This window comes from Psammomys obesus, unplaced genomic scaffold (genome assembly GCF_907164565.1).
Source record: "Psammomys obesus unplaced genomic scaffold, mPsaObe1.curated_primary_1811, whole genome shotgun sequence".
NCBI lineage: Eukaryota > Metazoa > Chordata > Mammalia > Rodentia > Muridae > Psammomys > Psammomys obesus.
This window is the reverse complement of record NW_026591643.1, coordinates 4,591,657-4,603,872: the sequence shown is the minus strand read 5'-3', so window position 1 is coordinate 4,603,872 and position 12,216 is coordinate 4,591,657. Positions and strand designations below refer to the sequence as shown.

The 12,216-nt window shown below is 49.6% G+C and overlaps 1 protein-coding gene across 1 annotated transcript in view; it reads right to left on the bottom strand.

The window, feature by feature from the left end:
* Znf618 (zinc finger protein 618) overlaps positions 1 to 12,216 on the bottom strand; it is a 78,457-nt gene that overhangs the window by 59,319 nt on the left and 6,922 nt on the right. Inside the window, exon 2 of the mRNA XM_055611720.1 lies at positions 1,769 to 2,028. Coding sequence (XP_055467695.1) covers positions 1,769 to 1,937 — 169 coding nt within the window. The 5' untranslated portion in view covers positions 1,938 to 2,028. The remainder of the gene's footprint in view (positions 1 to 1,768; positions 2,029 to 12,216) is intronic.

The following is a 12,216-nucleotide window of genomic DNA, read 5'->3' as shown; positions in this document are numbered from 1 at the left end:
TGACAGCTGTAGATGGAAGCTATGCCTCTTCCTTTTGGCTCTAGCAGTCAGGGGCCTAGTTGAGTCTGTCTAGGGCTTGCTTTCCTGTGCCATCTGGCCATCTGTGAAAATGGCTACCTTGTGCTAGAGTCTAGAGACCAGTAGAGCCCGTTGAGTGAGCCACACTGGATGGTGTCAAGAAAAAAAACAACAACACATTTTTATGGTTCTGAGTTACCAAGACCTACTATTTTTGCGACCTTTTATTACTGCAGTGTCACCTAGACACATCCTGACAGTCATAGTACCACAAGCAACATAGCTTCCCACAAGCCAGCACCTTGCTAGCACTGCAGCATAGGAGTGGGGCAGAAATCAGGAGGGTCCCAGGGATCCAGCCTCTAGGGAATCCCAAACTCAGCAGGGAACAGGCACAAGATGCATATCTCAAAGCTATATCAAAATTCAGGTCCCTGAATACCGACTCCAAACAGATCCACCACGGGGCTGCCTGCCAGAGCTTTTCCATCTGAATTACATACGGAATCAGAAAGATTTCTTACATTGTTAAGAAATCCTTAAGAATGGAGAATGTATTTGCTATGGCTTCCTTGCAGCCAGCTGAATAGGGTATGTCAGTCAGAGAGACACAAAAGTATGGCTGTCGTGGGATGTTGTGATGACCCAGGTTGGCCACTGAATAAGAGCTTGGAAGGGAGCAGGAGGCCGAGGCCAGCAGCTAAGGAGAAGAGGCATCAGGGCTTGAAGGTGAACCTTGGAAACAAAGGGCACCTTCCCATGAGGCTCTGTGGGCCACAAAGACAGATGGGCTTATTAGTCAGCAGGGGCAGGCCAGACTCAGACCATAAAGGGTAGATGACCATTCAGAAGAGAACAGCATGCCCAGGAACACTCTGGGCATAGTAACCTTCAAGGAAGATGAGGATGGGCTTGTGGGGCCAGACTAGGGACGACCTCTGGAGCAAAGCTGTGTTCAAAGCTGGCTTATGGAACAATGCTGAGCCACCGATATGTTTTATTTGGAAGATTTCACAAGCCAATGTGAGAGCCAGTGTTGAAAGCCAAAGGAAACCACACCAAGATGTTCACATATTGGGCACAGGATCTGTGCAGACAGCTGGCAGTGCTAAGCCACTTGAAGCACTTGAGGTGACTCTCGAGGCTGCCAAGCACTGTGCTGTAGGGCACCTGGACATAGTCCCTACCTCCTGTCCTGCAGGCTCCCCCGACAAATGCTGTCAATCTATCAGTGCCTTGTGGCCATCTGAGTCCTTGAAGCTGGCACTAGTGGGAGTCCCCTGGAAGGCTTAAGGGGGGAATCCCTGCCTCAGAGCAGGTACAGGAAGGCACATATCTGTCACTGATCAAAAGTTGGCCAGGACCTACACTTGAAACTTCCCCAAATGTCCCCAATGGGGACAAGTCAGGGACAAGGCACATATGACATCCATTTGAGATACCAAGCAAGCAGTAAGGACTTGTGCTGGTTCCCCAATGGGAGCTTGGGGACCTCAAGGCGTGACGGATTCACTGGGACGGCAGACATTCCAAATATCTGACTTCAACAAGAGCTTGAGAGAAGCAAAGGCTCTTGTCACACCAGGCAGAAAGTGAACCCTCCAGGCTAGAACTCACCAGGAAAGGCAACTCTCAGGAGCAATCCTTTCTCCCTGGGGCAGACCAAGCCACAGAAGGTTCTCACTCAGACATGCCAGCCTTTCTGGCCACACACTTCCACCCTGGTCCCAGTCCTCACTCAGGTACTCACCCAGGGTCTGCTGGTTGCGGACACCACCGATCACCACGCAGATCTCGGCAGGCACGTCACCAGTCCCATCCTTGCCAACTGCCTTCTTCTCCTCCTTGGCCTCGCCCTGCCAGATGACCTCCTGTATGTAGTCGTCTGGTAGTTCTGTTTTCACCTTCACCTCTGTCATGGTCCCCTGCTCAGCACTCAGAGAAGCCTCAGCCAGCACTGGCTCCGGGCCCTCCACCTTGGTGCTCTTTTGACTGCGCTTCAAGCGCTCCCTGAGAAAGAAGAAAGGCGGTTCAGAGGGAACCCAGAACTGGATGCTGGCATCGTCCCATAGGACCATTTACACTTACAGCAAGTCTGTGTATTAACTAAAAGGGGTGTTCCCTGGTCTTTCACACAGCCCCATTTTACATCTGGGTAAGTGAAGGTCTCAATGATGCCCAGCTGACCTGCCATCTGTCTATACTTTTCACAACTGGAGTCACAAGTGACCTCAAAGGACCCTCTGGCTACCGGGCATGAATCCCCGTCCAACTTTAAGCTGCAGACTCGAAAGACGCCTGGTCTGGTTCAGGCAGCAGGGGCCAGCAGTAGACTCTGCAGATCTAACAAACCTTGGCCAAACTGCAGTCTGCCAACAGCACTCTGAGCAGCGCGATCGGAGCATGCCAAGTATCTCACGCTGTCTCTGTTCCTTGGCACCAGGGCCACAGATCACATCCAAATTCTTCTCTACTCCCACTTTAGATGGGAGATCTCAGTCCCAAGAGGCTCTTGCGGTGAGGGTGTCCTAGAGCCAATGGTTTAGCACAGGACTGCTCTCCAAATGGTCAACATCCTCAAGGAACTGAGGTTGGGTGGAACTGGGCAGGAAGCTGAGAGTATTCTGTACTTGGGAACAGAGCCATGACTTGCCCAGGTCATAAAAGCAGGCACAGGAGAACACATAGAGCCAGGGCTCCGGCACCCACACCCATGTCACTCCTTCAACATGATTCCCCATGGCTCCCACATCCTTTCAGTAGGTGAAGTATCCTCACAACTTCTGTTTGGAAGGTGAGGAAGACAAGGCAGACACAAAGGATGAAAATCAAATCTCATTCCAGGTCCACGGATATTGCTTGTCTATGCCTGGCCCTTTGAGAAGCCTAGACTCAAGGCATGTTCAGGCCTGGCCACATGACAAGCAAAGTGGAGCCCTGTGAAGGCATGGAGAGGGGGAGGCAGGGCTTGGGACTTGGTCCTGGATCCACCCGGTCCCGCTGTGTAGACCTGTATAAGCCATGTTCTCTGGGTCTTGACAGCTCCAATAGTTGAGGAGCAATTGTTTGACTGTATGAGCTGACCAGCTTCAGCTGCTCCCAGAGGGGGAAGGGGCTGATGCTGAGCAAAGAGAGAATCCTGGAGGGCATGCTTGCAAGGGAGGCACAGAGAAAGGCTACTGGGGAGGTACTCTGAACCTAAGTGTTCCCACCCACTTCCAAATCCACATGTTCATATCCAAACTGCAAACATGGCTGCTTCTGGGGCTGGAATGATCAGGAGGTGATTAGGGTTAAATGAGATCACCATGGAGGAGAATTCATGATGAGATTAGTGACTTATAAGAGACATTCTTGGACCAGCCAGTAAAGGCATTTGTCACCAAGCCTGATGACCTGAGTTTCATGCCTGTCACCACATAGTGGAAAGAGAGAATTGACTCCAACAGGTTGCTCTCTATCCTCTACACACTTCATAACATGCCCTGGCTCCAAGATAAATAAATAAATGTACAAAAGTCATTCTCTCCAATGGAGGCCACAGTGGTTGTCTGCAAGCTTGGTAGTGGGCCCTCCTCCGAGCCACCTGACCCCTGAGTTGGCCTCAAATCTCCAGCTTGGTTAAACACTATGCCCTGGTGTTCCATTAATCACCCAGGCAGTCTGCTACCACCATCCAAGGAAAACAACACAGGGATGGCTGCTGCTTCTGAGATGTGAAGCTTAGACCCACCACCTCACCTGGAAGTCAGGGTCTCCTCATCTGCAAAGCACATCTGACAGGGTTGTCACATGAGATTTAATTAGTGAACAAACAGAAAACACTTGGCGGAGTACTTGGCCCATTAATAATGACTTGCTATTACATCATTATGAAGCCATCTGCCAGGAGACTTCACCAGAGCTGAGCTCATGCTGGCTCCTGAACTTCCACAAGTGCAAACTGAGTAAACCTCTTTTCTTTATAAACTACTCAGCCTTGAGCATTTTCTCACATCAACAGAGACAGACTGCTAGAGAGAAGACAGAAGATTCAAGGGAAGACTGTTACATAGCACAGACGCGCACGGCCTACACAATGCCTTCAACTCATGGGTCTCCAAGCCCTAGCTCCGCCACTGCTGGGAGAAGGAATAAGAACCAGAGCTGCCCAGGAGCCAGAAATTAACACACTGATTGATAAAAATGGCCATGAATCACATTTTCAGATATGAAGGGAGCTATTAAAGGCCTGGCTGAGTCCTGATCTCTTAGGTTTGAAAGCTCAGAAATAGGATAGGAAGGGACATCACTCTCTCCTCCCCAGCTTGCTTCACCATGTTCTCAACTTCAGCCCCACTACCCACCCTGAACAGACACCATGCCCCGTCTTGATCACAAGGTCCTTCTTGGTTCCAGGCCATCCCATGGGGGAAAAAGGCACCATGGGTCAGACAGACACTGTAACCCTAACCTGCTTGCCCATATACCCTGCAATGTTGGTTGAAAAACCCTCCCTGAGCCTTCGTTTCCATGTGTGTATTGTGAGGGTCCTTGCTGGAGACTAGAAGGGGGGAACATCTCTGAGGAGTCGGGGGGGGGGGCTGGCCTGAAGCAGATATCCTTACAAATTTCAAGTAGTTATCACTATGATTAAGACAGTGGTTCATGATGTCACTCCAGCCACCTTGAAGCCTTCCCAGCATAATGGAGCCATATTCCCTCTGCAGAAGTCATGTGCTCCTCCCACAAGTGACTCCCCTATCTATCCAGCATGCCTATGCATCCTCTTTGGCACACTTTTCCCCTTTCTGACTTCACTGGCCAGCCTCTCAGTCATCACCTTGTTCTATTTTCTTCACAGCCCTGGCTACTATCTGAAAATGTCTTGTCCATTAATGCCTCCCCAAATCATCCACTCTCCAAGAGCAGCCTGTGTACCCCCGTATCTCTAGCATACAGGAGATGCTCCATAAATGCCATACTTGCTTAATGATCAAGAGAAGACTTGCCTCCTGGTGAACGGGCACAGGATTTCTGTCAGCTGTGAATGACAAGGGTCCACTGGGACAGTAGATGGATCCATGCTTAAGGTAGCCATACCCATCTGCAATAAGCCTTGGTGGAAGTATATCATAGGGAGACTCAGAGCATGGAGACAGCTCAGGACTTGAGGCCACATCTCCTAAGCCCTGGGACCTCCAGCCAAGTCACCAGGGTTCTGAAGTGAGAAAGAGCGATAGACTTCCTCCCAAGGGCAGGTAGATTCATACCTGCAGAAGGCAGGCGGTACCTCTTCATGCTCCCCTCCCCACTTTTGCCACATTCTAAATGAGTAAGAGCTTGCCCTGCAAATCCAGCTGCAGCTGTGTGAGCAGCCTGACCCCTGACTCAGCCTCCAGAAGATGGGGGCCACGAGAACCACTTTCTCACCACAAGTGTGCACAACGGCATGGCATAGAGCCACCAGCTCCCCTTCTGTAAATGGTTGTGGTGCCAAGGACACAGGCAGCTTCCATCTCTTCTCCAACTCCTGCACTGAGATTTACATGCCCAGACCCCTCTCTTCCTCAGCTGCTCCACATTTAATTAGGTGTCCTAATAACAACGGCATCACAAGTACTTAGATCACTTTGAATTAGTGGCGCAGCTCCTTCCAACTTCTTAAAATTTTTTTTCATATATCATTTTTTAAAATAGAGCTCATTATTTTAATTATATCCATTTAAATGTACAGTGGAGCCCTTGAATATTCTCAGCACGAATCATTAGGTATATTAGTGGAAAAGCACTCGGAATCTATCTACATGCTGACACTCCATAATCTATTCTATTTGTGTCACTGTAAAATAGATTTATATATAGATAACTACAAAATAGTTGCTCAAGATATGCTGTGAATTTTATATTTAACCCGAATCACACTTCAACATAAAATCCAAAGACGGGCACTAAAAGGGTATTTCTCAGTAAGTACCTGCTATCCCTGGTCTCTGGTTACTGCGTGTGTGGACTGCTGGAGAGCGGCCAGACCAAACGGGTCCCTCACCCAAGCAGGTGCCAAAACTTCCTTGCCATCTCTTGGTTAATGGTTCCTCAAGCGTGTTCCTCGAAGGCTTAGGAAGTCTTTTGCAAAGGCTCCCAGGCAGCAGGAGGCTAGGATGGCAAGGGTGGTCCTGAGTAGGGCAGGGCCTAGGACCCCATTACTTCCATTTCCAGGAATAGAAACAGCTTTGCTTTATTGCCTGATATATAGATATTTGTGCTTCTTCCTGATATATAGATATTTGTGGGACAACTGGAGGTTCCCAAAAGGTGTATATATCTGCATCCTAACCACAAAAGCTATGAACATGTTTTTTTCTTCAATGTGTATGTATGGATGCATGTTCACACATACGTGTGTGTGTTGGGGGGGTTACAAGCAAGATGCTGACACTGGATCTTCCTTGATCACTACCACTTTATTGAGGTAGGGTCTCTCCCTGAAACCAGAGCTTATGGAGCCATCAGTGGTCTGGCTAGCCAGCTTGCTCTGAGGAGTCCCTGTCCCCACCCCTCCAGTGTGTGCTGGGATTACAGGCATGCCCCACTCCTACCTGGCTTTTGTGTAAGAACCCTGGTCCTCATGCTGCATGGCAAGTGCTTTATCTGTTAAGCCATCTCCCCTGCCCTGACTGTGAGCTTACTTGGGAAAAAATGTTTACAGATGTAAGGATGTTGGAAGTGAACTCATCCTATACGCATTAGCAAGTGTTGCTGAGAGCTCAGATATCTGAGGCAGAAGAGGTCCCAGAGAAATGAAGAAAGCTTATTTGGCATCTGGGTAGATGCTGCCATAAATCAAGGACCAATGACAGCTGCCAGTAGCAGGGGGAAGCATTCCTAGAGTGAGTATTAACCTTCTGGCCCACTGAGTTCTAAATGCTAGCTCAAGATTTTGCAAGAATAAACTTCTTCTGCTATAAGCCACACAATCTGAGGTACAACAATCCCTCCCTACCTGTGAGACATGTATTCAAGATTCTCTGTGTATGCTTGAAGCTTGGGCTGTGTTGGCATTTTTTTCTTTGTGCCCCACAGCTCTACCACCCATGTATTTCTGGAATTTGTTTCTTATTTCGGGGCATGGAACCAGGGAGTGAGCAATGGAGGGGCTGTGAGGGAAGCTACTGTACCTTGCTGGACAGGCCATAAGAAACAAACATGCTGTAGAAGGAATTCTGAGGCAACGGCTCCAAGAGCAGAGTTTGTGAACGCTATCTTCCCTCTAACCCCAGCTCTCACTCATCTTCTTCTTGGCTCACTGTTCTAGGCATGTGGCCAGTATCCTGCACCAAAACATTCTGCCAGAGATCCCAGAAACACTCTTCCTCCTCTGAGTCTTAGCCCCCACTCCAGCTGAGTTTCCAAGTCCTGCCGCCAGATGGGGAGCCCAAAGCCCAGAAGACAGCCAGGCTCCAGCACAAGGCCTGGCACACAGCAGCAATTCAGTGCACACAGGTAAATAAAGGACACGCCCACAGTCATAAAATCCTACTGATGACCAACTTAGTGTAAAAACAATTCTGGCTCCTATTGTTCAGTTATCACAAACAGCCTAAGACACCGCTATCTAGTGGATCCAAGGCCAAAGGCATGCAATTTCTGGGCGTGTTGGAGGACAAGTCCCGGGTGATCCTAGGTGCCTGAGACCATGTTGTTCTGAGGCAGAACTTCTCTATCATTTCACCAAAAACCACTAACAAATAAAATTCTACCCAGCACCACTAAATGGCAACATCAACTCCCTGGATTGACCCCTGCTTCTGCTGCTAACTCCCTGGGACTGACTTTACAAACCTTTTTGCCTTCTGAGATAGGGTCTCACTATGCTGCCTAAGCCAGTCTCAACTCCTGAGCTCAACTGGTCCTTGAGCCTCAACCTCCTGAGTGGCTGGGACCATCAGCAGAGTGATACCATGTCAGCCTTCTGGCACTCAGTTTCTCTACCTGAGATGGCTAAAGCCCACACAGCGGTGAACTCTGTATGCACAGGTGTGTCTCACTCTAAGACAGGAAGCAGCATGTTCACCTGTACCCCCAGTCTCACCCTACTTCTTCCAAAGGTGTCACTTACCCTGATGCTCATATGTTTAAAACAGCATGAATGGTGAGGGGGTAAAGGCTTCTCTTGCAGCATGTAAACAGTGCCGTGTGCAACTCCGTCCAGAATAAAACTTTTACTATGACTCCAGCTGTGTTTATTCTCTCTAGAACGTACAGCTGCAGAGATGTGAAATGGACTGAACCACACCCTGCATGCCTTTGGGGGCCTGTGACCCTGCTGCAGAGGCTGGCCTCAGATCAGCTCCGCCATTCCCCACCAAGCTGCGCTCCCACTGATGACTTGAGTCGGATCATTGCTTCCTGCCACTGGGTTATCACAGACCCTGCCCCTGGCAATACTTCTTCAGTCTATAGGACCCCTGGTCTCCACAGAATGCCCAGAGCTGCTTTTCTGAAGTCCTGTGACCTCTATGTCATTAAAAGCAACTGTCCCCTGCCAGTCTCCGCCCAATGTGCATCCTATCTTCAGCCACTGATGGTGTGTGTACTCTCCTCTACCCAACCATTCCTCCCACTCTGCACTGAACTCTTGAGGGCCTCCTACCACTGGCCATTCCTGTGTACTTTGTGGGGCTCTCATCTCTCCGTGCCTCTGTATGCCAGCATGCCTCAAAGAGAGCTGTGGAGCCCCTTCATGCTTATCCACATGTACCCCTTTAGTGAGCTCTGGACTTTCCAAGGCTGGCCTTGAACTCCTGAACCTGTCTCAGTCTCCACCTGCAAGCGGGTGCCAGGTATACATGACCATGTCTACCTCTGGCTTTCACACTTTTAAATATTCACTGTACGACGATAAAGCTCAGGACAACCAACCCCTCTGGCTTGGGATTGCCTCCACCGTTTGATGTATACAAGCGTCTACTTGGCTCCGACTCTGTGTCTCTACTAGCTGCCTCAAATGTGACAGATCGGAAGCTGAGCAATTGTTCAGGACAGTCCTGCCTTGCAAGCCAATGCTCTTCCCAAGACACCTAGTGTGAGACTGTAGCTGCAGTCCTCCCCGCTCTGACTAGTGGACAGATGCCACCCTCTAACCGCTCTTGCCTGGATTCCAGACTCATACTTATCTCCCATTGCCCTAATCCCAACCAACATGCCCAACAAATCTCATCAAGTCCACCTGCAAAGTGTGCCCTGAAACTCCCCTTACAACCTGAGCCAGCCCTCCTCCTGTCTGGCTGTAACTCCTCATGGCTGTCTCTCCTCCTTCACTGCTCTGAGATGTATGTCTGACAGCCAGGCACAGTGAGGCTGCCACTTCCTTCCAGGTCGTGTCACTTCTGGACTCAAAACTCGTTCACCGTTCCTTAGTATTTTCACAACAAACATCTCCTATAATCTCTTTGTCTATGTCATCATCTGTTTCTCCAACTAGAATGTGAGCTACAAGAAGCCAGGAGTGGGTCTCACTGATTCTCTGTCCCTGGCATGGCAGTAGCACACAGCAGTGGCCAGCCAAGAGCCTGCTCACTGGGGAGGTCAATGGCAGCTAGCACCCCTATCCTTCAACAAGGCCAAGCCCTCTCTGTGGACAGCCATTCCTGTCACTACTGATGGTACTTTGTTCTGGACTCTTTAGAACAGCATTGAGGGATGTCTCTTGCATGCTGCTCTCTATGTGTTGTGGGCTGGAGACTGGCCCAAGAAGGCCAATTTTGTGAATGAATGAACCTTGTTCCTTTACTATCGGCTTATCTTTATTCTCCCAGATGAAGCATCATTCTCCCTGGGGTCTAAAATGTAACACTTGGATACCTGTAATAGACTGACAGTCTCTCTTCAGACTGTGGGGTTACCATGGCAAACACTGCTGAGTGCTGATTAGGGCCCCTCTAATAGGGCAAAAGCCTGCAGGCTTACCCCACTCTAATGTGCCCTGTTTCAAGCCCCCATCTGCATTCATCCACGCAACTCTGAAAGATATCCGGAGGTCACAGCTCCGCTCACTGCGCTTGTTTTCTGTGTCTGAGGCCTGGGGAGCAGCCAAGTCTGCTGAGAGAATGAAACAAACAGAAAATGACTAGACTTCAACACATTAGTACATGTGACAGAGGCGAAGCCGGTGACGATGCCGTGATGATGAGACTGGCCCACACGGTGTGGGGAGCAGATCTCACTGATGTGGCTGTCCAGTACGGCACCTAACAAGGCTTTCTACATTTCAGGTAAGAATGCAGGGACAGGAATAACAACATGACTTTTGCAGGGTCCCAGAGCAACCTAATGACAAAAAGAAGATGCTGTGTGGGTCTGCCTGACTCCAAAGTTAAGGCTTTTAAGTTATTTTAACAGGTTTAGTTTTCACTTGCCAAAAGAAAAGGAAACGGTAAAACACCTGTTGACTGAACAAAGAAATGTCAAACTATTGGCTAGGAACTCTGAGAAACAGACCAGACCCCATCTTCTGCTGCCTTCCTAAGTAAGGGTGGTGGAGAACCCACTAGACACCAGAGCTATGCAGGGCTGACACAGGGACGAGCGGAGGGTGCTCACATCCAGAGAGAAAACCACCTAGGCTTGTGCCCACTGCCAACCTCACAACCCCTGATGGGCTCAAGTGGCCGCGCGCTGCAATGTTCCTTTGGACAGAGAGCCAAGAGACTGACTTCTGACTGAGCGACGGGAAGGGCGCCAACGGAGTCTGAGCGAGCCGTCAGGCTGGAACCGGGACCAGCCTGGGCCTGTGCTTGCTTTTCTGTCTGTTCCCAATCCTTGCCCCACTGGCTGCCCCTCAGTAACACTCCAAACTGTCTATGCTTCCATTCCTGTCATGTATCGCTGATACGTTTTAATAGTTAAGAAGAAAAGATTAAATTAATACATTAAAACTATTAACCTATTAAACAACTATTAACATTCTAGAAACTCAAAATAACCTACAATGCATAAATACATCATTACTTTGAAATAATTCTCAGGCACTTAATTTTCTTCAATGCACGGTGTCAGTCAGCCACAACACTGAGTAATATTGCCGCTCAGAGAGACAGCATTAAGATTTAAATATTGAGAGAAAATTCCCTGGTTAATTGAAAGTTTAAAGCAGGGAAAAGCAAGAGTCTCAGGCAACCCCATCAAGTCACGAGTGCCAAGATTCAGCTTGTGGGGTGTTCTGCTTAAAGCTGGTGGGAGCTTACTTCACTGGTACTGGACACATGGGAACCTGACCCAGACCTGGCCATTACAAGGGATTAGCATTAGGAGCATTTTCACTAAATATGTAGCCTTCTCTCACCACTGGGCCTGGCAGCCCCGTAACTCTGAGTTGTGCCGTGTTCTCTGCTCTCACATCTAATGGAACTGCAGCCCCAGCCACTGTGCCCACACAGCAACCTTTGAATAGGCAAATGGGGAGTAGAAGCCAGGGAGGGGTCTGTGCCCAAGGTCCTGCACAGACCTGCCTCAGGACATGAACACAGGGACACATACAGACCCCAGAGGGCACTCTTCAGGCAGCCTGAATCAGCCCTCTGATTCAGGGCTCAGAATCAGAATCGGCCTTCTCTTTCTGCACATCGACCTTACTTCCTGATGAGGCTGTGACTGAACCCACTCTCCTTCTCCTTCGCTGACACCCACGTCTTCCCAGGGCTGCCAGGGGGAGACGCCCCTCACAGCATGGCAGCTCCTCTACCTTCCAGTGCCATGCTAGTAGATGCTTGGTAGTCCGTCCCTCTGCCGTGTTTCCTCCTCATTCCCCAGCCAGATCTTAAGATCTGTTGTATCTAGCCATCTCTCAGTGCAGCACCCTCCAGAGGGCACCTAGCTCAAGCATGCAACCCACAGACCCACAAGAGACTGCTCAAGTATGCAGCCTCCAGACCCTGCTGTTGGCTCATGAGGGCCCTGAAGATGAGAAACCAGATGCACAGCTGGCCACCAGCTGTGGCCACCAGACACTAGCCTGCCCACTGACCTTCTCTTCATGTGACATCAGGAACGGCAATGCTGACCACTAAAACAGTTCAGAAGATCAAAGGACAGATGTGTGTGAGGCACCCTGAATACTACCGCATACCTCTCTCTTTCCTAAGGCTCCATGTCCATATTCCAAGTGCTAAATTGTGTGTGTGTGTGTGTGTGTGTGTGTGTGTGTGTGTGTGTGTGTGT